Source organism: Dendropsophus ebraccatus, chromosome 6, assembly GCF_027789765.1.
Source record: "Dendropsophus ebraccatus isolate aDenEbr1 chromosome 6, aDenEbr1.pat, whole genome shotgun sequence".
In the NCBI taxonomy this organism is placed as follows: domain Eukaryota; kingdom Metazoa; phylum Chordata; class Amphibia; order Anura; family Hylidae; genus Dendropsophus; species Dendropsophus ebraccatus.
This window is the reverse complement of record NC_091459.1, coordinates 11086710-11112894: the sequence shown is the minus strand read 5'-3', so window position 1 is coordinate 11112894 and position 26185 is coordinate 11086710. Positions and strand designations below refer to the sequence as shown.

Sequence of the window (26185 nt, the reverse complement as noted above, 5' to 3'; positions counted from 1 at the left end):
CATTTTCTGGCCATTTTTTAGATTTTTATTTTCCTATCTGGGATATATTGTATAGCGTACAATGTCTTTTGTTACTACAATTGGATCCAATTATGTGCATGTTCTTCCCGTGTTTGTGTGAGTGTCTTTCAAGGGCGCCACATTAATCCCATACTACTGCTAGGTTAATTGGCTTTTTATTTGTTCGACCCCAGTATAGGTCTGAAATTAGATTGTCAGTTCAGGGACGAATATAGAAAAATACATTGTGTACTCTGCTTAGGAATATGTTGGCACTATATAAATAATGGGAAGTATATCAATGAGGTTGTTCTGATTGCAGATGGAAAGCAGACAACTACAGTCAGTTTTGGGGTATGACTTTGAGGGAAGGATTTGAATATCGACTGGGTACTAAACCTCCAACTCCTTCACTGCTCAGCATGAATGAAATGACCGTAAGTTGTCTCAATTGTTATGCCATAATAATAAGCAAAAAATAATCTTTAGATTAACAAAGTATTTGTGGGGCATTTTCTCTTGTCTCGTGTTTATATATTCTCTTCAGTGTGTTGCTACTCATACAATTATTTAAAGTAAGCATAGAAGAAATATATTGATTGTAAGTTCTTTTTAAGGTCTTCCCCATAGAGTTAAAGAAGTAGTCCAGTGAAAAACTTTTTTCACTAAATAACACATCACAAAGTTATACAACATTGTAATGTGTGTTTTTTATTTGAATGGCCCCCTTCCCCATGTTTCCACCACCCCCCACCCCCCGACGCTTGACCTGGAAATGTAATGCTGCATACTCACATAATCACTGTAGACCCCTTCACTCCTGGCCGCCATCTTGGGATGACTACATCATCTTCAGGAGGCCGGCCTGACTGCTCCAGCTCTCCCTCATGCCGCCCCCCCCCCCTACAGTGCGTCATCAGCTGCTCAGCCGCGATTGGCTGAGCATAACAGAAGATGTCTGGGGCTACAGCCAAAGACTGCCGATTTGTCTGTAGCCGCATACGTCTTCTGTTATGAAATGCTGGAGGGGGTCGGCATGAGGGAGGGCTGGAGCAGTCAGGCCGGCCTACTGAAGATGACGTGATCGTCCCAAGATAGGGGCCGGGACTGACATTGATTATGTGAGTATTCAGTATTACACTTCCAAGCGTGGGGTGGGGGTGGAAACATGGGGAAGGATGCCATTCACAAATAATAACACACATTACAATGTTGTACAACTTTATAATGTGTGTAATTTAGTGAAAAAAGTTTTTCACCTTACTACTTCTTTAACATGTCATCATAGAAAACTTTTAACATGCCAACAGATTACAAGACCACATCATTCTGTACTATTGTAAAGACAAAGTGTTTCAAGTTGCATTGTGGTAAAATCATAAAAAAAAATTAAGGGGAAAAAAAAAAGTAGGACTAGAGCCTCAAGGTGAATGCAAAAATGTTTCTATTCAGTGACTGCAAACAGAGATATTAGAGAGACTCTGTCAGCAGGTTTATGGTATCCTATCTCAGGGTAGCATAAACTAGTGACAGAGAAGCTGAGAAGAATGATGTATCACTTACATTAGTCTGTGCATCTGATCCAGAGATCTCCTCCTGAATAACATGAACACTAAGTAGTCCTCTCCATTATGTGCATGAGCCCAGTAGTCCTGGATATTCATAAGAAGCAGAAAACTTTGCCCACCAGCTGCTAAATGGCAGTTATCTATCCATGCTGTGTATAGGCAGTCACCTGTCAATCAGCAGCTGGGGGGCGGGGGTGGGTGTTTGTGTGTGGCAAGAATCCTATTCTCCTGCATATTAGGAGAACGGCTGAATATAATAATGTAAGTATTACACTGATCTGTTTAGTTTTTCTGTCATTACTTTATGCTGCCCTCATTTAAGTCAGAATAAACCTAGTGACAGATTCCTTTTAAAGATGAGGAATTGATAAGAAAGTGTGCTATAAAGTTGCCTAACTTTTATAAAGGGAAGCCTTTATAAATGTTCCCATATCCAGTTAAACAAAAGAGTAAGAGATATCTATTAATAATAACTGTACTAGTAACTAGTAACAATATTAAAAACTGGAACTGATTAACTTATAAAACAGCAACCAATGTTTGAATGAAGCTCAAACCATTCACATAAATGTACCTTTGACACCAATATACATAATCTGTAGATAACTGTAAAGCGAAAAGAAAATGCTATCTAATTTTAATAGGACATTGAAGAATGAGTCACAAAGCTATTTGAGACTGACAAAGATGAGTCTTTATCGAAAAAGGTCATAAGCCTTGGCTCAGTAACAAATTAGTAATGTTTTCTTGTCTTCTGTTTCACTACATACTGAGAACACAGAAACAATATAAAGGAAGAATAATTCTACTGTGCGAAAGTCGTTAAAAAAAACGTTAAACAAGATTTGTTAAATATAACGAAGTTAAAGCAAAGTTGTTACAGCAAATTTACCATAGAACTAAAGATTTATATACATATACAAAGACACGTGAAACATCTTAAACTGCAGATAACATCAAAAAATAAATCACATTTTGTTTGTATTTCCATGAATATACGTAGCCTAGCAATCAACCAGTAGTACTCGATCGAGTAGCTATTTGATCGAATACTACACTATTCGAAATACCCCTTTTCAGCTGAGCATCCGACCGAAAACGCAGTATAAATTAGTTTTTCCTTTCACTTTGCCTGGAGCTAAATTTGACCACTTGGAGATCACCAAGTCACAAGCATTTTTCTCCCATAGACTTTAATAGGGTTCAACATTTGATTGAATAGTCGAACACCGCAGTCGAATTTCGAGCTTTTGAATATTTCACTATTCCCTCGTCTGTAATGTAGTCATTATTATGGCCACATTTTTCTTTCAATGTTGGCAGCAAGCAGTTCATGAAGGGAGTCATGTGTTGGTCTGCACACATATCCCTCATTGCAAAAAAGGATGATTATTCCAAGGGGGACAGTATGTCTGAAACGGTGCAGGTTGTGAATTATTTGCATGCTGCTATAGTGGAATTGTGTATTGTGAGTAGACAAATAATATCACTCCATATTTAGTCTCAAACAACATTTCAGCAAACCCTACTGCGTATGGGGCTCTGAGACAGATGACCATTGCAACTCTGACTCCCTACTAGAGATGAGCGAGTAGTGAAATATTTGAATTTTCAAATATCAAGTCGAGTAGTCCCCAATACTCGACTCTTCAATTAAATATCAAATCCCATTAACCCCTTGCCTCTAAAGCCTGTTTTGGCCTTAATGACCAAGCTAATTTTTTTAAAATCTGACCTGTCTCACTTTATGCGCTTATAGCTCAGTGATGCTTTAACGTATGCTAGCGATTCTGAGATTGTTTTTTCGTCACATATGGCACTTTATGTTAGTGGCAAAAGTTGGTCACTACTTTGTGTTTTTTTTGTGAAAAACATCAAAATATCATGAAAAATTAGCATTTTATGAACTTTGAAATTCTCTGCTTCACAAAAAGGAAGTCATAGCACATAAATTAGTTACTAAATCACATTATCAATATGTCTTCTTTATTCTGGCATAATTTGGTAAACATATTTTACTTTTTTAGGGTGTTACGGGGCTTAGAAATGTATCAGCAATATATCATATTTTTTATGAAATTTCCAAAATGGATTTTTTTTAGGGACCAGTTCTTTTTTTTAAATGGATTTAGGAGGCTTGTATACTGGAAACCCCCATAAGTGACCCCATTTTGGAAACTAGACACCTTAAAGAATTAATCTAGGGGTATAATGAGCATTTTAACCCTACAAGGGCTGGAGGAAAGTGTTCACCATTAGGCCGTAAAAAATTGGAAAATTTTAATTTTCCAATAATATATACGTTTAGATTAAAGTTTCTAATTTTCAAAAGGAACATGAGAAAAAAAGCACCCCAAAATTTGTAACGCAGGTTCTCTTGAGTACAAAAGTACCCCATATGTGGGCGTAAACCATCGTATGGGCACACAGCGGGGCTCAGAAGGAAGGGAGCGCCAATTAGCTTTTTTAATGCAGATTTTGCTGAAGAAGTTTCCGAGCGCCAGGTGTGTTTGCAGTGCCCCTGTAGTGTCAGCAGAGTAAAATCTCCCCATTAGTCACTCCATTTTGGAAAGTACACCTCTCAAAGAATTCATTTTGGTGTGTGGTGACCATTTGGACCCCACAGGTATTAGAGGAAAGTATTCAGAATTAGACAGTTAAAATGAAAAACCTGAATTTTTCCAATAATATGTTAGTTTAGTTTTAAATTTCTCAATTTCACAAGGAACAGGAGAAAAAAAGTACCCCAATATCTGTAACGCAGGTTCTCCTGAGTCGAAAGGTACCCCATACGTGGGCATAAACCACTGTGTGGGCACACAGCGGGGCTCAGAAGGAAAGGAGCGCCAATTAGCATTTTCAGTGCAGATTTTGCTGAAGAAGTTTCTGAGCGCCAGGTGCGTTTGCAGAGCCCCTGTAGTGCCAGCAGAGTAAAATCTCCCCATTAGTCACTCCATTTTGGAAAGTACACCTCTCAAAGAATTCATTTTGGGGTGTGGTGAGCATTTTGACCTCACAGGTATTAGAGGAAAGTATTCAAAAGTAGAGAGTAAAAATGAAAAACTCGAATTTTTCCAATAATATGTTTGCTTAGTTAGAAATTTCTAAATTTCACGAGGAACAGGAGAGAACATTCACCCCAATATATGTAATGCAGGTTCTCCTGAGTAGAACGGTACCCCATATATGGGCATAAACCACTGCATGGGCACACAGCGGGGCTCAGAAGGAAGGGAGTGCCAATTAGCATTTTCAGTGCAGATTTTGCTGAAGAAGTTTCTGAGCGCCAGGTGCGTTTGCAGAGCCCCTGTAGTGCCAGCGGAGTAAAATCTCACCATAAATCACCCCATTTTGGAAAGTGCACCCCTCAGAGAATTCATCTTGGGGTGTGGTGAGCATTTTGACCCCACAGGTATTAGAGGAAAGTATTTAAAATTGGCCAGTAAAAATGAAAAACTCGAATTTTTCCAATAATATGTTTTAGTTTAAAATTTCTAAATTTCACGAGGAATAGGAGAAAAAATTCACCCCAAAATCTGTAACGCAGGTTCTCCTGAGTAAAACTATACCCCATATGTGGGCATAAACCACTGTATGGGCACACAGCAGGGCTCAGAAGGAAGGGAGCGCCAATTTGCTGGAGCAAAACCGCAGTTACTAAAATACAATAAAAAAATGAGATTACAGGTAATGCGGGGTGGTTTACGGGCAACCTGGGGTGGTGATGGGCAACCTGCTGCGACTTGTGGGGGGACACTGTAACACTATTTTATCCCCTGTCACCAATGATTTATGGTGACAGGGGATAAAAAGTGCTTCTTTGCACTGGGAACAGGTGATCGGCGGTATATAGTATATACCACCGATCGCCTGCTCCGGGTCCACACAGGGGGGGCCCCGATCACTGCCCCATGCTCTCCGCTACCTCCGGTGGTGGAGAGCATGGGGCTTTGATCATTATTTTATTTCCATCCCTGCGAAGAAACATCGTTTGATCGCAGGGATGGGGGCGGCCATCTTGGATCTGATGGACGCCCGGGTACGGTGATCTGGGGGATGATCGGGGGGCTGATCTGGGGTCTGAGGGGACATTTTTCATCTCCCCCCACCGTGGATTCACGGTGGGGGGAGATGAAAGCTCTCGCCGGCGCCGGTAATTCCCGGTACCGGAGATCACCGCTATAACGGTAATATCGGTGATCTCCGGTATCGGGGGACGAGGGGAGGGGGGCCGGGGGAAATACTAGTTGTGGCGGTGGGGGGAGGCAACGTGCTGCAGCCTCCCCCCGCCGCCCGATCGCCGTCATATTACAAATCTCCCCATAGACGCTGCGGTCACATTGACCACGGCGTTTATGGGGTTAACTGCCCGGGGGGAGCGCGGCTCCCCTCCGGGCAGAGGCAGCAGGGGGATGCTGTGTGACACAGCCTCCTCCTGCTGCCCGATCGCATCTAGGGACAGAGGGGGGAGGCAGGGAAGCCATGACGTTCCTGGAACTACCTGCTTTACATGACGTTCCAGGAACTTCATTTTGTGACAAGGGGTTAAAGGAGAAGTCTGGCGATAAATTAAAGTATTGCATTGTCCCCCAAAAGTTATACAAATCACCAATATACACTTTTTAAGGGAAATGCTTATAAAGTTCTTTTTTTTCCCTGCACTTACTACTGCATCAAGGCTTCACTTCCAGAATAACATGGTGATGTCACTTCCTGGATAACATGGTGATGTCACTTCCTGGATAACATGGGGATGCCAGTTCCTGGATAACATGGTGATGTCCCTTCCTGGATAACATGGTGATGTCACGACCTGACTCCCAGAGCTGTGCGGGCTGTGGCTGCTGGAGAGAATGATGGATGAGGGGGATGCTCAGTGTCTTTCCAGTGCCCTGTGTCCCTCAATGTCCCCCTGCCATCATCCTCTTCAGCAGCCACAGCCGCACAGCTATGGGAGTAACATCACCATTTTATCCAGGAAGTGACATCACTATGTTATCCAGGAAGTGACATCACCATGTTATCCAGGAAGTGACATCACCATGTTATCCAGGAAGTGACATCACCATGTTATCCAGGAAGTGAAGTCTTGAGGCAGTAGTAAGTGCATTGGCAAAATAACTGAGATAGGGCGATTTAGGAAGGATGCATTAAAGCAGTTAGTTGTGATGCAGTGAAGCCTTGTGACAGCCTACCAGGACCTTTGTCTGAACCCACTTTGTCTGAATCCACAGGATACTATTACACCCTCCAATGATGGCCCGATCAATATTTTAAACAAGCGCCGATCTGCTTGATTGTCGCTTGTTTGCTGGGCCTATTACAAGACCCAATAATCATTTAGCAAGGGCTGCACGGACATCATTAGTGTGGACAGGTAATGTAAAGTATTAACTGTAAAGTGCTGCAGAACCAGTTGGCGCTATATAAATCAAAATTATTACTGTTTGTTCAATCGTCAGCTGTCAGCCATCCATCGTTATTACACGGAGGGATGTGCGGTCAGCAGGTGATAATTTTAGGTCTGGACCTAAAGAAACAATCAGCCAATGATTGTTTCATCCGCTGATTACATTGACTAATAATCTGCAGCATCAGGCTTATTCAGCCAATTATTACTCCGTGTAATAGGGCCCTTACAGTACCTGGCCAGATTCCAGGACTGACAGCCTCGGCTACTGTGACTCCCTGCAGGAGGGAATGTTCTGCAGCTGTGAGTTCTTCAGGCTTGCAACCACACTCAGTGTTTTTTTTTTTTTTTTTTTGCCTGTACTTCTGTCTATTATTTTGCCTAATGATTTTGTACCTCGCTACCCTTTTGGTTTGACCAGGTTAGTTCTACACACGTTCTTTCTTTAGTGTTGTTCGTTCTCCATCTTTTGCTGTGCACTTATTCAGCGTAGGGTTTGTCGCTTGCAACCTAGCGCTAGATTGGCAAGAAGGCCGACCCGGGTGGGACCAGGCTGTGGGTGGGACCAGAGCTCACTCCTTCCCCCTGTCGTCACAATCTTATAGAGTCCCTTCCAGCCAGTCTAGCTGCTGTTTGTGCTGTACACAGCGGTTACTTTGGAAATTAGCTGGTGTTCATATAACTGTGTATATACTGTATGATCATAATATCAGCAATTAAAACTTTTATTAACACTATGTAAAAAGAGCACAAAACCCTTATTTTAAAAATACAAAATAGAGATCAAGAATATAATAGTAGAGATCGAAAACTCTATCACGGACTAACTGTATTAACAGGGTAGAATACACCAGAAAAACTCAACAGGGAGTTAGGCAGGTTAATATATTCATCTGAATGAGCATGAACAGTTCATGGCAAGAATACTGAGCACATAGAATAAGCTGGGTTCCTGTCCCATGTTATCAGCGCTAAACTCAACAGTCTGTGACATGCGGAATTGTTAAAGAAAATTGTGGCTTCTTTTCCTGCCCATTATAAACCACCTACACTCAAGAAAACACTCACTTGGGAGCCTGAACCTTTATTCTTGTTGTTATTCCTCTTGAAATTGCCGTATATTTCCAGTCAGACTCGTAAATTAATAAAAAAAAAAATAAAGTAAAAAAAAAAAAACTAAATGAGGCTGGGTTCATACTACATTTTTTTATCAGTTTTTTTTTTTCAATCAATTTTTGCATTTGTGTGCATCTGATTTAATGTTTTTTCCATTGACGCCCATGTAAAAAACTACATCCGTTTTTTCCAGCATACACAAAAAGGCAGTCAAGTCCATTTTTGTGTACGTTAAAAAAACTGATGCATTTTGATCTGTCTTTTTTTTTTTTTTTTATAATGGAAGTCAATGGAAAAACGGATCAAAATAGATGCACATAAATGCATCAGTTTTTCCATCCGTTTTTCTATCTGTTTTTTTTTTTTTTTTTTGCCAAAACGGATGAAATAAATGTAGTGTGAACCCAGCCTAAAAATATAATTCAGAAGTTGGGGAAATTTGCTTTAATTTTTACCCTAGGAACACAGTGAATTCCTCTGAATATTCAGATGTATTAGCACAAAATCTTCTTTACAAAGTAAATGGAATAACATTAATTTCTGCGTTTATTTAATGACAGTGAATTAAATCAAACGTAGATAAATTTTCCCTCTTCAATCCTGTTCTTTTTCTTAAGGTTCATTAGTAATACTGCATACTTTGTTTGCGTTTTAAACTAAAAAAATTTACCATTGTACTTTAATCCGCTTATATGCTTTATATATTGTCTATCTTCTACTTAGAATTTTGTCATTTTTACTGAAAATGAGCTGGCTAGTATGTATTCATGGATGACAAATCATTGTTAAAGAACTTAAGCATTTTCCTTCTCTGAGCTATTAATTCATAAACCTGAATTGGAATTCAGCATGCGACACGGGATTAAATGAGTCTGATTCCTATTCTTGTCATACCTAAATAGATTTTACAGTAAATGAGTAAGCATTAGCCAAGAAATTAAAATGAACAATTTAAAAGTTAAAGTCATTGATTGTGTATTGCTAGACAGGTAAACAAATAATTGAAACAGCTTCTCCATTAGCAAAATAACTGAGAGAGGTCCATTTACGAAGGTTGCATTAAATGCAATAAAGGAGAAGTCCGTCACTGGGCCAAAGAAAATTTTTGTGCTGGGAGGGGACATAAAAAACCAGTCACAGTCCCCTTTCCCAGTGCCATTTGTATATTTGTTTCTGGGCACTGGCAGGACACTTTTTATATATATATATATATATATATATATATATATATATATATAGGGGGAGGTGCATAATAGGAATAACATACACTTACCTACCTGGCTCCTGCACCACTGCGGATATTATGCCACATTGTTCCTCACTAATTGGCTGATGGAGCCTGTTATGTCACATTCCCAAACTCAGAAGAGGCCACAAAGCAGGCACCAGAGGGACATAATACTGACAGCAGCACGTTAGCCAGGAGGGTAAGTACCTGTGGTTTTTTTAAATTTACTGTCTGTGGGCATATATCTGAAAACTGCCCTGCACAGACAACCCCTTTAAATCTTTAGTGATAACTTTCAACTATCAACTTTCTTTGATAGTTATATAAAGGTCTTGTAATATAATGACTTGCAGCCTCCCCCTTCACTTCAGAAGAAGCAGGATTTCTGTTTCCATTATGGTCTATGGAGAGGGGAGGGGTTTAGGGGGTGAGTGAGCACAGAGAGAAGAAAAGGCAGCCCTGCACAGCACAACATCATGCAATCTTCTCTTACCAAACTCCCAGACTAGCATTGAGCTTTGAATCGAGCGTTTTATGTGCCCAGACACTATCCAAACTGTACAGCTACTTCTCTGCTCTCCCTGCTCACGCATCCCCCCCCCATAGGTTATTATGGACTCAGCAAACCTGTCTTTACTTTGTTCCTCTGTAAGTTTAATGGTAATGAAAAATGCAGTATGCAGTTTACATTTACAGTATTTTAAATATATTTAAATTATAAATCTATTTTTTCTTACATACTATTATGTACTAAATAAACACTTGAACTTTTGTATTTAGCATCGAGTGTCTCCAGATGAAGAATTTCCCCAGTTTTTTATATCTTCCTATAAATGGCCTGACTATATTCATAGACCGCTGGATCAAAAGAATTGTGCTGCATCATGGGCATTTTCCACTGCAAGTAATATGAATATTTCTTTAATACATTATGTATTTCATTGATGTTAGTATTTTATATATAAGCACTTTATAATAAGAGAATCCGGAAGAGAGATCACAAGATCCCTAAATTAAAAGCAATGTTGGCAAAAGAAAAGTTTATTTGTAGTTGGGGAAACAAAAATATATATATATTCTCAACAAAGTCACTAATGAGGCACATAAAGAATTTATGTTAGTGTACTTTTAGGCTATGCTCACACAGTAAAAAAAAAAAAAAAAAACGTCTCCGCAAATCAATTGTAAAAAGATAATGTTCCTGCTGCCGATACTGAAGTATCCGGTGCAGGAACATGCCGAATGCTTTCCGGCAGTATAACACTGTCCATTGCAATAGACAGTGTTATATGTAGTTGGAACATAGCCAAAGCTTGCTCAATTAGAAAAAAAAATAAAAAAAAACAACAAATTTTATTCCAAAAAAGTTGGTACACCGTGTAAATGTAAACAAAAAATACCATGCAATGATCTGCTAATCTCCTATGCCAATAAATGACTGTGTCTCCCATAAAGAACCATGCCTGTTTTTAATGCTATAACTCCTGACGGCCCTCAGATCATGAGCGACAACTATTGACCTTGTCTCGCACCAAGTTAGTTTTTATAAAAAAAATTTCATGACAATGACTCGTTTTCAACATCTGATATGTCTTTTATGTTCTATTGTGAATAAAATATAAGGCTATGACATTTGCAAATGACTACATTAAAGTATGTTTATATACATTTAACTTTGGAATTGGGGTTATCATATTTTGCTTGTTTTAATGTACATAGTCTCAATTACAGGTGTTGCGGCAGATCGAGTTGCGATACACTCTCAAGGTCATCACACTTTAAATCTGTCTCCTCAAGATTTGATCTCTTGCAATGTTCACAATCAATATGGATGTAGAGGAGGACATATAGATGGTGCTTGGTGGTTCCTGAGAAAACGTGGGTAAATATTACTGCAGTCATGTTACATGGCCATAGTGCTCAGAGCTGATATTTTATTATATATTTATTATATTATAGCTTAAAAAGAGTAATTATAACTATTATTATTAGTAGTAATAATAGTAGTAGTAGTATCTATTATTATTATTATTTAAAAAGGAAACAAAAAAACAACTTGTACTTAATCATAACACAATCTGTAGTGTTAATGGTAAAATCAGTAAATCTAAAATAATAATTTCCTCTGTCCCCGATAAGGATCAGTGCAGCCCTGCTATCACCCACAGCCCCTGTCCCTACTTGACTGGACAGTCCAGCATCCTAAATTGGGAGCCCCAACTGAGCAACAGTCCTCATGTTAAACTATGTGCTAAGAAGGCAAGATATGAGTGGAAACAGACAAAATAAGGAGGATCCATACTATCCATACTAGCCCAAGGATCAAACCTAAATAGCTGCCCAGAACCAAATCAGAATCTAAATGAGCAGTCAGAAAAAGAAAGGGTCAAACCAGGATAGTAAGTCTGATGTAAAATTAGAGGGCAGCGATCAGTGTTTCCGGAAAGCTGAATATCAATAAAAAGAATGCTAGTAAAAGTTGTACCACAGGCACCAGGAAACCGACCCAGAATGCTTGGGGTGCAATGTTTGAAGTATGTCTGTTTGTTCTTGTGCTGACTACACATTAGAAGAGACAGGCTATGTTCCCATATTGTTTTTTCTTGTTTGTTAATAATTTTTAAAATTTAAAATGTTTAAAATCTGTTAATTAAAATAATGCAATAACTGACTTTTTTATTTAAACAAAAAATAGTTTTTTTTTTTTTTTTAACTTAGTGTGAACATAGCCACGAATATCATATTTAACTGTTTGCTACTCATAATGATCTGCCACATTATTTCAGATTCCAGATTTTGGTCATAACCACAACCACAGTTATTTTCACGTGCGACCAAGTGTCAGATATTATTTTTGAATTTTTCAGATTAGGTTCTTGATGATTTTGGGGTTAATATGCATATAATAATGATGACACCAACAGTATAAAAAAACTGTTATTTATCAACACTTATTTTATAAAACGCGGGTTTTCCGGGACTAATATTTATATTTTCTACTTTGAACCCATTCAAGTGAATTAGGAAGCCCATGCATAAGAGAGGTACTGTTTCAAGTAAAAAAGAAAAGGAGGGGCATGCATTCTTTGAATATGTAAATGTACATGAACAGAGACATAACTAGAAGTAGCTGGGCCCCATAGCAAACTTTTGATACCCCCCCCCCCCCTTCCTGACTGACCATTAAGCCATCAAGTCCAGTCATAACAGCAAGTGCTCGTCAGAAGTGCTTGCAGTTAAAGGGACATTTGCAGAACCCGGGAGGCTTGCTTGGCCACCTGGTGCTCCAAATGATGACAGCTTAGGGCCAGTGTATTGCAGGAGTGGACAACGGGCCACCCTGATGCAGTGGGCCCCATAGCTATAGTGGTAATTATGTTACTGTACATGAAAATAGAAATATCTTTACATCAAAATTACATCAGAATTTTACATAAAAATCCTGGTCATATTGATTCTAACCCGTATCTGTCTTTAACATGTTTTAATAAATATTCTATAAATTGTTTAAAACATTCTTAAAAGTTAAAAGGATCCTATACATTGCACACTGCATGATATGATATAAATTGATCATTTATAGGAGAGTCTTTGTATCCATATAATGTTGGTTTGTATTAATGTCACTATTTAATGTTATTTCCCTGCAGGTTGGTCTCTCATCAATGTTATCCCTATGAAATGGATGAAAATAATGTATACAGAACTTGCAATATCTCAAGCTTCACTGACAAACATGGGAAAAGTCATGCGACAGAGCCATGTCCAAACCGATTGGAGGATTCTAACTATCTGTACCAGTGCAGCCCCCCTTACAGAATTCCTTCAAATGTGAGTCATTTCACTGGAAAAGATGCCCAATGGACAAAATTAATTTTTGGCGTATAAAAGACTGTTTATTTGACTGTTTTGATCAGTTATATTGTCAGGCCCCCAATGAATTGTATGTTCTTATGGATTCTAAGATACAAATAAAAATAGTGTTCCCAGGAAACCCAAAGGAGAAGAGAGAAAATCTTTCCAGTATGCTTAACCCTCTCCCGCCGCCGCACTGTAAATTAACGTCGCTGCAGCCTATGCCTGATGCTGCAGCGACATTAATTTATGATCCAAGATGACACAGGCGCAGGAGCTGCGCCTGTGTCATCCGTGAAGGGTCCCGGCTATCAGTGATACCCGTCGCAACTCAGCACGACCGCAGCATTTATAGGGCTTCTGACAGAGGGAGAATTCTCTGTCTGCTGTCCATTGGGGCTCTGCGAAGTGATCGCTAGCCCGTGAGGTCTGCCCCTTCCCCTCTCTCCCCTGCTGCTGCTACAAGATTGTGACAGCAGCAGGGGACAAAGGAGAGGAGGCAGACACAGGGACATCAGCTTATAGGATCATTATGATCCCATAAGCAGATGTCCTAAAACCACCTGGGCATTGAGGAATCAATGACCCCAGGTCATGAAGGGGTTAAAGAAGTCCGGACATTTTTAAAATCTGGAAGCCGGCAGGGGAGAATTTGATAACTAGTAGGAACTTACCTCTCCCCATGTCTGTGGTGAGTGGTGGGACTGGCCTCCCACTGACCCCGACCAGGCTCCAGGATCTTCGGCGCTGCACGCATCACAACCCGGCTGGTGGACTAGCCGCTAAGGCAGTCAGTGACTGGGGCGGGATGCCACTCTAGTCACTGATTAACTGAGCAGCCAGTACATCAGCAGGGACAGGCATTTTCTTCGAGTCGTGAAGGGGAAAATGCCTTCCAGCTGGGATCCTCACACCAGACCCGACACTCACTGTGGGCACGGGGAGAGGTAAGTTCCTTCTGTTTATCAAATCCCTCCCCCCCCCCCGCCTACTGCCGGATTTTACAAATGGCCGAACTTCTCCTGTTAATGATTTACGTTTTTCAGATACATGTTTGATTACTTATTTCCAGAAATGCATGACTGATTTTTTTTCAGATCCATGTAAGCCATCAACATGATTGGCTAGTCAGATAATACAATACATGCGTGGGCTTGTTCTTCAAGAGCTAGAGCCTCCCCCTTATATTCAAATGCGATGATAATGTACTGTAACATAAGAGGGATAAGTATACTGTGACATGTTGACTGATTTCCATTTTTTATATAGGAAAGAGAGATCATGATGGAATTAATGGAGAATGGCCCAGTTCAAGGTACAGTACAGTGCACTAATGCTTCATGCACTAAATGTATTTACATGTGGTCTAAATGTATAGCATTCTCTTCCCTTTTCTCCTTATCCTTTAATGTTATACTGCATTCTCTGTAATAGTAACAAAACATTGACTGTAAACATTGCTATGTACAGGTGGATTGTTATACATATGTTATGATCTGTACAAACAGAACATTATTGTAAATCATAAGGGACACAGACAAGAAGGAAATAACATGGAACTCTCATATTATGAGAAATGTTACACACTTTTTTTTTATCATTACACAGTAAAAAATATTTATATAATATTTTAGGAGCATATCTGGCTTTTAGTAGATTTACTGGAAGGAATAAACTGTCCTATGATTGCAAGTGTAACATAGTGTATAACATGGACAGGCCACACTATATAGGTATGGCACATAGCCTCACTCCTCACCTTATATGGAATTCAACATGTAAGAAATAAACATTATATAAAATAACATTACAAATAGAGTGTAACTATTGTACATTATTTGTATACAAACAAAGGGGAAATTTATTAATCTAAATCAACAGTAGATGTGATATAAAGCAAGTTTGCAATTTACATATACTTACCAGAAGTCCAGGTTCAGTCTCCTGAAGGCTGCTATATAAAAGCTATACTTACTGTATCCAGGTCCAGTCTCCTGAAGGCTGCTATATAACAGCTATACTTACTGTATCCAGGTCCAGTCTTGAGGGCAGCTTTATAAGAGCTATACTTACTGTATCCAGGTCCAGTCTCCTGAAGGCAGCTATAAAGCAGCTATACTTACTGTATCCAGGTCCAGTCTCCTGAAGGCTGCTATATACCAGCTATACTTACTGTATCCAGGTCCAGTCTCCTGAAGGCTGCTATATACCAGCTATACTTACTGTATCCAGGTGCACTCTCCTGAGCGCAGCTTTATAACAGCTATACTTACTGTATCCAGGTCCAGTCTTCTGAGGGCAGCTATATAACAGCTATACTTACTGTATGCAGGTCCAGTCTCCTGAGGGCAGCTTTATAACAGCTATACTTACTGTATCCAGGTCCAGTCTCCTGAAGGTAGCTATATAACAGCTATACTTACTGTATCCAGGACCAGTCTCCTGAAGGCAGCTATATAACAGCTATACTTACTGTATCCAGGTGCAGTCTCCTGAAGGCAGCTATATAACAGCTATACTTACTGTATCCAGGTCCAGTCTCCTGAAGGCAGCTATATAACAGCTATACTTACTGTATCCAGGTCCAGTCTCCTGAAGGCAGCTATATAACAGCTATTCTTACTGTATCCAGGTCCAGTCTCCTGAAGGCAGCTATCTAACAGCTATACTTACCAGAAATCCAGGCCCAGTCTCTTGAAGGTTTTTAGTCTTGTGCTGGTTGAAAAAAAGAGACTAAACACATAAAGTATCGGCCAGTACAGAGAGTCACGGTTCAATGTGTCCAACACGTATCATCTTCTCTGTGAGCGCAGATGACCTGGGAAACACGGGACTTTATCTGTTTAGACTGTTTGAAAAGAAAAAAAAAAAAAAGAGAGAGAGAGAGAGAGAGAGAGACTATACATAGGAGGTTCAGTGTTTTCCATGATAACTTAAAAAAAAAGGAAGAAAAAAGAATGTAATTTGTTAACTTGCTTTATTTCACATCTAGTGTTGATTTATATTTTGGAAGTTATAATGACAGTATCACTTTAAGGTATGCCAGGGAGGTGCGGGCATGTACACTGGCTAAAACTCCCTTTCAGAAAATCCATTTAACTATTATGTATAAAAACAGATATATTTTATTATTATCAATGCATTGCTTTTGCATTTCATTGATCAATTAGACTGGTGATGATGTCCATGTTGACCTCACAGGCACAGTTTCTGAGCCCATGAGATCACTTACTGTAAATGCATGCCATAATGCCTTACATTAGGGCATTCTATGACATACATGTACATAATTTTTTAGGAAATGGTTAAATATTTAACTTAAAAAAAAAAAACTACTTATGTATTGTAATCAAGACACAAGAATGATAGCCCGCTCAGCCATTCACTGGCCGCGGTGCTGTCCATTATTATGTCTCGAGGGTGAGAGTCCACTCAGCCAATCCCTGTCCATGGTACTGTCCCTCGATCAGTGATTGCCTTGCCGCTTGACTGAAGACACAGAAGAGGACACTCGGGTTGTTGCAGACAGGTATGTATAGATTTGTTAAGTTCAGTTTGCAAAGTTCGCGAACTTTGCGACTAAAAATTTGCGAATGTCACAAACAAAAAAAAAATAAAAAAATTCGCTTATCTCTAGTTGTGATGAAGAGATGGATAGGATTTGCTGTAGAAAGACACTCATCTCCCAATGGTAGCAGCAATAGTTTAAAAAATAAATGACTAACAAATGTTTCCTGTTTATCGGAGAAACTTTCGTACATTAAAAATAACATTTTACTTTGCTAGTTCTGCTATTAGCTATTACAATCATTCTGTTTGTGGAGATTTGCTCTGAGCTGAAGTGCATTAAAAATAATAACAGTATTTCAATAAGTCTACTCTATGAGACAGACTATTTAGATGTTGAGAACTTTATGGATCATTATGTGAGAAGGTACCTTGACATTGCATATATTTTATCTTACAAGCTTCCGTGTATCCAGCAGAGTAATTACTGTACTTGTTTCATATTCTTTACGTTTCAAAAATAAACCAATTAAAAGTCGAATGCTTCTTAACCTGGCTGCTGGCTACCAGTTATACCAGTCATCCCATTGACTTCAGTACATTGCATTGCATCAAAGTCAATTATATTGCACCAACAATGGCCGCCTTTTCACTTTTTTGACATTGTGTGAACATAGCCCAGGATGGATTTTTGGTACACAGTTCATTTTAAATATATTTTTTTCCAGCTATAATGACAGTTCATGAAGATTTTTTCCTTTACAAAAGTGGTATCTACAAGTACACAGGCACGAGAGAAAAGAAATCCGAAACACACTCAGTTAAGATTGTTGGGTGAGTCATTGTTTCTTTTCTTTCTTTATTTTAAGAAGATTTGCTGACTTTTTTCTTTTCCTTACCATTATGCAGTAAGCTAATCAATACACAGGAATAACACACAGATTGCTAAACACCCCTATGTAAAAACTTTAAAGTGACACTGCCCCCCCCCCTTTGTTCATTTTGACATCTCTACACAGGTGTAAAGGGTAAATTTAGTGTTTTTCATACCTTATTTCATATCATATGTCATGGTGCTTGTTCAAGTAAAAAGTGTCCTTTTATCATCTGCAGATTGTATTAAGTGGGCGTGGCCTCGCGGCACTAGCGCCACATAACCCCGCCCACAACGGCACAATTGGCCCCGCCCCCTCGCCGGCCATTGGAACAGGCTGGCCGAAAGGTCTAGACTCCACCCCCTTTACGTTGGACAACCAATGGGCGTCAAGGGGGCGGGGCCAACCGTGCCGTTGTGGGCGGGGTTATGTGGCGCTAGTGCCGCGAGGCCACGCCCACTTAATACAATCTGCAGTTGATAAAAGGACACTTTTTACTTGAACAAGCACCATGACGTATGATATGAAATAAGATATGAAAAACACTAAATTTACCCTTTACACCTGTGTAGAGATGTCAGAATGCACTAAGGGGGTGACGGTGTCACTTTAAGGGTTTCTTCTATATGTCGGAATTGTTACAACAAATTGTTCCTTTTTTTTGAAGACAGCAAATACATCATAGTTGTATTTTATGTTATGATTCAATAAAGCAAATGACAAACACTAGGACCCATTTATGAAAACTGTGCAAGGAAAAATATTTGTTTTCCTAAGCAACCAATCACGGGACAGCTTTTATTTCTTAAACTGCTCTGCAATTATAAAAGTTGGGCTTTAATTAATTGAAATGGACAACCATCTAGTCAAATGGGAAATACATAAAGATATTACAGCTTCATAGCTTTTTGTCATTTGGTATTAAGGATTTTATTGCTCTAACGTATTGGGCTGTCTAATACGGCCCTTACCCTCTCCTGCCTCCCCCATGCACATGAATGATCGCTACGGCCGAATGTTCTTTATGAGGAGAGAAGGGGTAGGTTACAGCCAGACTGCTCTGGTGGTGGCTTATCTGTCTGAGAACTCCACTGACAGATCAAGTAGATGGAGAAAAGGGTCAATCATGATAGAATTGAATTGCCCGCCCCTTACTCTATCCAAGCAGGAAGCAAGAGCATAGCTTTTTTTCTTTTATCTCATTCACATAAATGTATTCAACCAAAATATTTAACTGTCACATTTAAATGTGTAATAGCGAGAGGTGTATCGGGAGGTGTAATAAGGTCCTTACTATTTTATGTATTCCTTAGTATTTATGTATGTACCTCTTTAACCCCTTCAGGACCATGCAAATTTCTGTTTTTGTGCTGTCGTTTTTCCCCCCTCGTGTATAAAAGGCCGTAGCACTTTTTTTTTTTTTTCATCTACAGACCCAAACGAACCCTTATTTTTTGTGGCACTAATTGTACTTTGCAATGATAGACTTTTTCCATAGTTTAATATTCTGCAAAACCGGGAAAAAAATATTTGCGCAGTGAAATTAATTATTTTTTTTAATTAGAGGGGGTTTTGTGTCTACACCGTTTCTCCCATGGTAAAACTGACATGTGATCTATGTTACTCAAGTTAGTATGATAACAACAATATGCAACTTGTGTAACTTTTACTTTATTTGATGGCTTTTAAAAAATTAAAACCTTTTTAAAAATCTAAATGCTCCTTGAAATTGCTCTATAACCATCCTTATAACGCTTTTATGCTCTGATTTATGGGGCTGGTTGAGGTGTCACTTTTTGCGCCATGATCTGTTCTTTCTATCGGTACCTTGATTGTGTATTTGCAACTTTTTGATCGCTTTTTATTACAATTTTTCTGGATTTGATGCAACCAAAAATGCAAAATTTTGCACTTTGGTGGTTTTTGTACTTAACGCCTTTTACTGTGTGAGATCAGGAATGTGATAATTTAATAGTTTGGGCGATTATGAACGCGGCGATACCAAATATGTTTATTTATTTATTTATTTTTTATAAAATGGGAAAAGGGGGGTAATTTAAATTTTTATTAGAAGAGGGTTTTTTTTAATTAATGAAAATTTTTATTTTTTTTATTTTTTTTAAACACACTAATTAGAAGTCCCCTGGGGGACTTCTATATACATAGCATTGATCTCCCATTGATTAGTGCTCTATTGGTCTGGTCTGCTACGGACCAGATCAATAAAATATGAGCCGGGATCAGCGTCATTTCGAAGTTAAACGGATTGCCCCCCCCCACCCGCATCTGCCCACTAGGCACCAGGGATGGGGGAGAGATAGCAATTTAAATGCAGCTGTCAGCTATGACAGCTGAATGTAAATGGCTCATTAGCGGGTGCGGCGATCGGACCATGCCCACTAATAGCCGCGGTACCGCGTAATAGCACCCGGGTTTGCGGCGGTTCAGAGTGGGGTTGCCGGGCGACCATGCTCAACTCCCCTGCCCGACCAAGGACGTACAGTTATGTCCTTGGTCGTGAAGGGGTTAAGTTACATGGATGAAGCATAAGAATGATTGTTGATGTTTTGGTTTGTTATTCCCCTATGTGACAGTTTTTTTGTTATTGTTTTATAATATGCTGAAAATGTAATAAATATCTGGAAAAGAATGTTGACTGGTGAAAACTAGTGTGTTAGGGAGATTTATAAAAACAAGTATAAAGAACAATAGACAAGCTTCCCTTTGCAACCAATTATATCCTTTCATCATTCATTTCTAGATCTTTAAAAAATAACTATTCGTAGAGAAAGTAAGGTCTTATTAGACCCCTAAGAGCTGTGCTGGATCATCTAAGAATGTCACATGCAATAAACTGATGACACTAAATATTATTTTGTTGCTCTGCTATACAGTTTACTTTCCCATGTGGCATATTAGATGACTTCTCCCAAGTATTTGTCATAGACACAACAATCCATAGTGATGTAAATCTAAACTACTAGTCAGAATGTTTGATCATTTATTGTAAAAATAAGGCATTCAAGTATCAAATAGCGAAGCTTGTCAATGTGACAGGACTGAGATTTCTATTGTGTTCAACTTATCATAATATTGTGTCCTCTCTGAATTTACACAAGAGTAAAGGGAAAACCTACTAAATGATCTTATATCAGTTTGGATTAAAAACAAGAAACACAACAGAATGGAAGTGATCTGTGAGCCGGGTGCGGTGTGAGATCAGTCTGGACCCCAGGGGGTTAAGTGTGGATGCAGCGCATGCTCACTTAACTCTCTGCGAACCACATTGTTCAGTATGGTACTCAAAGGGTTAAGTTCTCAAGCAATGCATTCTCAATCACTTGTGTGGCAGACTGTAAGCAGCATGCTGCATACTGTAAGGGGCAGAACACCTGTCAAAATGATGGGTGTTCTGCTCCTTTTTTGTGTGTGTTTCACCCTTTGTTTTTAAAAAATCTGTATCCAGAGGATTATGTCGAATTTGGTTGACTATGTCAATGACCAGCGTTTTGGTGTTTTTCTTTAATGAAATGGTCAAGAGGGGTGTGGGGTGTTATTTTTTGTATAAAACATTTTTATCAATTGTGTCTTGTCTTTATTTCTTTATTTTACAGACTTAGTAGTGGAAGCCGTCTGATAGACAACATTCATTACAAAATCGGGGCATAGTGTTAGCTAGTATAAAAGGGCTAACACTAACCCACCCCCCATTATTACTTTAGTACTCACTGCACCAGGGATACTGTGAAGAGCCATGTACTAGTAGTCTCAGAGCATGCTCTTGGACTGGGCTCTGGCAGGCTGGTATTATTAGCTGGGGAGGGTCAAATAAAAGGGCTCTTCCCATACTGGTACTACTAGGCTGCTGCTGTTTGGTTTTTAACTTGTCTGGTTTTAAAAATGGGGGGGACCCTACTCATTTTTTTCTTTCTTATTCATTTAAAAACAAAAAGTAGGATTTCTCCTATTTCAATAACCAGCCAGATAAAAAAAAACAGCAGCAGCCTAATAGTACCAGGATGGGAAGGGCCATTTCTCTTGGTCTTCCCCTAATAACCTGTAGTTCTAGGACTACTGTTACCAGTTTCTTCCCAGTAACTCTGGTGCAGCGGTTGCTGGGGTACTAATGGGCTAACCCCAGCTAAATCTAAGCCACAACTGTCAGATGGCTTCAACTACTAGGCCTGTAAAGTAAATTTAAACAAAAACACATAAAAAAGTTTTATTTCAAAAATAACACCACCACACCCCTTGTTGACAAAGTTATTAAAAAAACACACCAAAACCCTGGTCATTGGCATAGTCCACTGAATCTGATGTAATTTAGATAATTGAGATAACTATATCTGAAAAACAAAAGGAGAGACAAAAAAAAAGAGGCAAAAGCAGAACACCCATCATTTTCACAGGTGTTCTTGTGCTTAGAGTCTGGCACACAAGGGGTTAAGTGAGAATGCATCGCATCCACACTCAACCCTTTGGGTGCCATACTGAACATTGTGGCCCCCAGGGGGTTAAGTGAGGATGCATTCCACACTTAAACCCCTGGGGGCCAGACTGATCTCACATTGTACCCATATGATCAAGGAAGGGGGTTAAATGCCCCCTTCCTTGCTGGGATGGGTGCAGTTTGTGTTTGTGTAGTTGGGGAGTGGGCTGGGGCTGGGGAGTGTCCATACTCTACTTTGAAGTATTTTATCTTCACCAGAGCCCGGCACACTAAGCTTGACGCTGCATAAGTGTCTGCTCAGCCAATCAGCAGCTGCATCAGGGTCCCTGGGGACCACACTGTCACCTCCTTCCACCCTTGCAGAACACAGTCAAGCCTATAGGGTGTTAACTCCCTGGGGACCAGACTATGGCTTTTACATCCCAGAAAAGTGCCACTAAAAAAAAAAACGTACATATAAGCAATGGTGTTTTTTAGTGTAGCAGAAGACTTCCCTTAAAGTCTATGGGAGAAAAACACCACAGTGTGGCTACCCCCCGCACCCCCTAAGCATGCTGCGTTTTTGAAAAACTGGCACAGAGCCTTTAAAAACACCCGAAAGGAGAGCAAAATGCCGCCACCCCCCCCCCAAAAAAAATAATAATAATAATTGAGTGTGTAAGGCATATCATAAACTTCTATTGACGTTCAGCTAACATCTGGATGTTGGTGTTTTTGCAAAAAAAAACAAACAAACAAACACATTGTTAATGACATATCTCCCAGATTTTAAGGCAGTGTGAAGCCAGCCTAATGGGAGCATTAAAGATAAAAAAAATAAGGTACGTACTTCCTTAGGGGATCCATAGAAAATGTTATTTGCGTGATCTGATGGCTAATAATTGTATTGTAGAAACTTGCATTACCACATTTATACTGTCATGAATTGAATCCCCTGTGCTAATTTTGTAATGTTTTTTTTTTATTAGATGGGGTGCTTTACGAAGACCAATTTATCAAAAATTCTGGGTAAGGTTATCAAATAAGTGTGATTACAAAAATAAACATATACTTACTATACCCCTGGTTTAGCAAAGTAAAGGAATCTGCCGGTATCCAAATGGTGCCAAATAGTCTTCAACAATTATTTTAAATCCAAAAGCACAGGGCAACATGCATCGCACTCTGCTTTTGGTATACTGTATGCAATAAGTAGTAATGAGCAGACTTGTGGAAATTCAGGCTTGACCGGTTCGTCTGAAATCGAAAAAAAGTTTGACTTTTACCCAAACGTTTGCACGGACCCCCAATCCCATTAAAGTCAATGGGGACCCAAACTTTAGGTCACAAAAATGGCAGTAAAATGGGTTTAAAAAGGTGTAAAAGGCTGCAACCAAATGTTGATTATGTAGATTAACAACAAAACTAGCTTATTCAAATTAATGTAAATTAAAATGTTAAACTGAATTTTTATTGAAATTTTAAGTAGTTCCTGGCTGCAATTTAGAATTTAATTTAAAATGTATTTTGAAATGAATATTGGAATTGAATTTGAAGTTTGGTGGGACAGTGAGGACCTGCTCATTCACATGCCTTCAGTAGATCCTTTCCCTGACTTGCTGCCCTAACAACAACTGAACATCCCTGCTAACTGTGAGAGGAGGTCAGGGATCCTGGATAATGAGGACCTAATGCACACCCTCTGACTATTTATGGGTGAGAGCCTGGTGAGGAACCTGCTTATAATTCATGGGGAAAGCTTGTTGGTGAACCTCCTTATAATTCCTGGAAAGAGCCTGGTGTGACCCTCCTACAAATTGTATGAGGTAGGGACAAATAACGAATAGTATAGTCTTCCTAAGAGGTCCTGGAATTTGAATAAACACGCTTTCAATCCTTTTGACTAGGGATGAGCGAACTTTTGAAAAGTTCGGTTCGATCCGGCAAACTTTCGCGAACCTAAAGCAAACCTTGCAATAACGGCTAAATAATTGCAGCTACAATAGTGGGAGTCTGATGGGGTATAGTTTAGTTTAGTTGCAGTTGCTATTACAATGAAAAAAGTGGAGAAAAAAAATCAAAGTGCAAAAATAGTGAAAAAAAATTAGCCAAGGTGTAAGTGATTACACGGGACATAGGACACAAAGTTCATTGGACCCAGTAGGGTGGAAAACAGACATTTGACAGTGGAACCAGCAGCAGTAATAGTACTGTTTTGGACCCAGTGTGGAGGAGGGGGAGGAGGAGGCAGTAGCACTTGATTGCAAACAGCCCAGTATGGTTAAAAAGAGACTATTTGAAGAGGAGGAGGCAGTACCTGATTGCACTCATTCCAGTATTATTGAGAACAGACTAGTCATGGAGCAGGAGGATGTTCAGCCTTGGAGTGGTGGCCTGGGAATCCTCGCTGATGATGTTGGTTACCGCACTTTCCAGAATACGGACGAGTGGGATGATGTCCTTGATGCCTGCTCACAGAGTCGAGTCCACAAAAGGGATCAACAATGTTCGAAGAACATGTTCGAAGAAACCTGTGCACTATGAGGTCTATCACATGGGCCATACAAAGTGTATGACTCCCTGCTGCACTGCAGAGACGTATATTCCTCCCATTGTCGGCTACAACACTTCCCACCGTTAGTTGACCTGGGGTCAGCCATTCATATATCTCCTTCTCCTCCCTGATGGTCCGGAGGAGCTCCTGCCCACTGTGGCTTCGTTCACCAAGGCTCACAAAATGGAGGACAGCCTGAGAGCGCCGGGCCTGACATCGTTGGTAAGACACCGGGGCAGGTTGGACTGCAGTCAAAGCGGTGGATGGTTGCAAGCTGGTGGAGGCAGAACTTGTGCAGAACTGGCCCCTAAAGCACCGGGAAGGTGATAGTGGCAAGAATGGGCTAACTTTCTGGTGGTTTTCTGGGGGAATGTTGACCCAATGGGCAGTAACAGACATGTACTGCCCTTGCCCATAATTAAAGGACCAGACATCAGCACTGGGGTGCATGGTCTTGGACACAAAGATACCCAATGAGTCCCCAACATTTTTCTACACAACTGTGCAGTGATGGGACAGGCGATGGGACAGCTGATGGGACTTTTTTTTGGAATTTAGTTTGTTTTTGGGACAGTGATAGGACTTTTTTTGGACTTTCTTGTTTCTGGGACAGTGATGGGACTTTTTTTCTTTCTGGGACAGTGATGCGACTTTTTTTTATTAACTTTTTGTTGTTGCAGCTAAACGGGGTTCTTCTATTTTTTTGAACCTGATTTTAAAGATATGAACTGATTATACCTTAATAAATTCGATAAGTTTGAACATTGAAGTTGCTTTCATGTGTCTTGGTTAATACTCACAGACAGCTGTCACATTACATTTTTGATTAGGCAGCACCCAGGTATATCTGAGGAGACTAATTTAAGGTCTCATCCTAACAGGGGTGACGTCACACATCTTGATTTTCACAGAAAACCAGGATACAAGGGATTATAGGAGTAATAATCCCTTGTATCCTGGTGTATTCTGTGAAAAAAGTAAAATTTTGCGTCGCTGTTGTTATTTTTACCAGATTCGTAACAAACTTTCTCAAAGTTCGGTTCGGTACCGAACTGAACTTTTTGCGAAGTTCGTAACTAATCTGGTTCGTAACGGTTTGGTTCGCTCATCCCTACTTTTGACCATAAGGAAGAGGTTGGAATGTGATTGTGTGGACAGGTATTTTTTTTATTTTTTTATTTTTTAAAAGGTAACCAGTTCCAACAGGTGCAATTAAGGAGTGTAGAGCAGGTGGAGCTTCCTAAAGAAAAACTAACAGGTCTGTGAGAGCCTGAACTCTTAATAGTATTGTTGATGGCTTGCTAATATTTTTTATCATTGAAATTCAATAAAATGTAAATATAATTTAAACTTGAATATGAGATTAAAGACAAAAAAACACCCAGTAGAGTCCCCTCTATCAATATGGTTGATGCTGCCTTAGAAACAGCTACTTCTTCGTAAAGGCAGATGGCATGGAAATTTCCCCTCTCCACTTGGTGAAATAGAATTGGAAATTAAATTTGAAAAAGATTTGGAAATTAAATTTTAAATTGAATTGTAATTTAAACCAAAAATATGTATAGGAGAGGTAGAAAGCAAGGGTCCCGGCACTCCAAAAGAGGATTAAAATCTTAATGCTTTATTCCATATCAAACAAATAA

The 26185-nt window shown here is 39.5% G+C and overlaps 1 protein-coding gene across 1 annotated transcript in view; it reads left to right on the top strand.

Moving 5' to 3' along the window:
• TINAG (tubulointerstitial nephritis antigen) overlaps positions 1-26185 on the top strand; it is a 42079-nt gene that overhangs the window by 6243 nt on the left and 9651 nt on the right. Inside the window, exons 4-10 of the mRNA XM_069974504.1 lie at positions 323-437; positions 10103-10226; positions 11054-11204; positions 12973-13153; positions 14447-14492; positions 17413-17518; positions 22978-23017. Of these exons, the coding sequence (XP_069830605.1) occupies positions 323-437; positions 10103-10226; positions 11054-11204; positions 12973-13153; positions 14447-14492; positions 17413-17518; positions 22978-23017 (763 nt within the window). The remainder of the gene's footprint in view (positions 1-322; positions 438-10102; positions 10227-11053; positions 11205-12972; positions 13154-14446; positions 14493-17412; positions 17519-22977; positions 23018-26185) is intronic.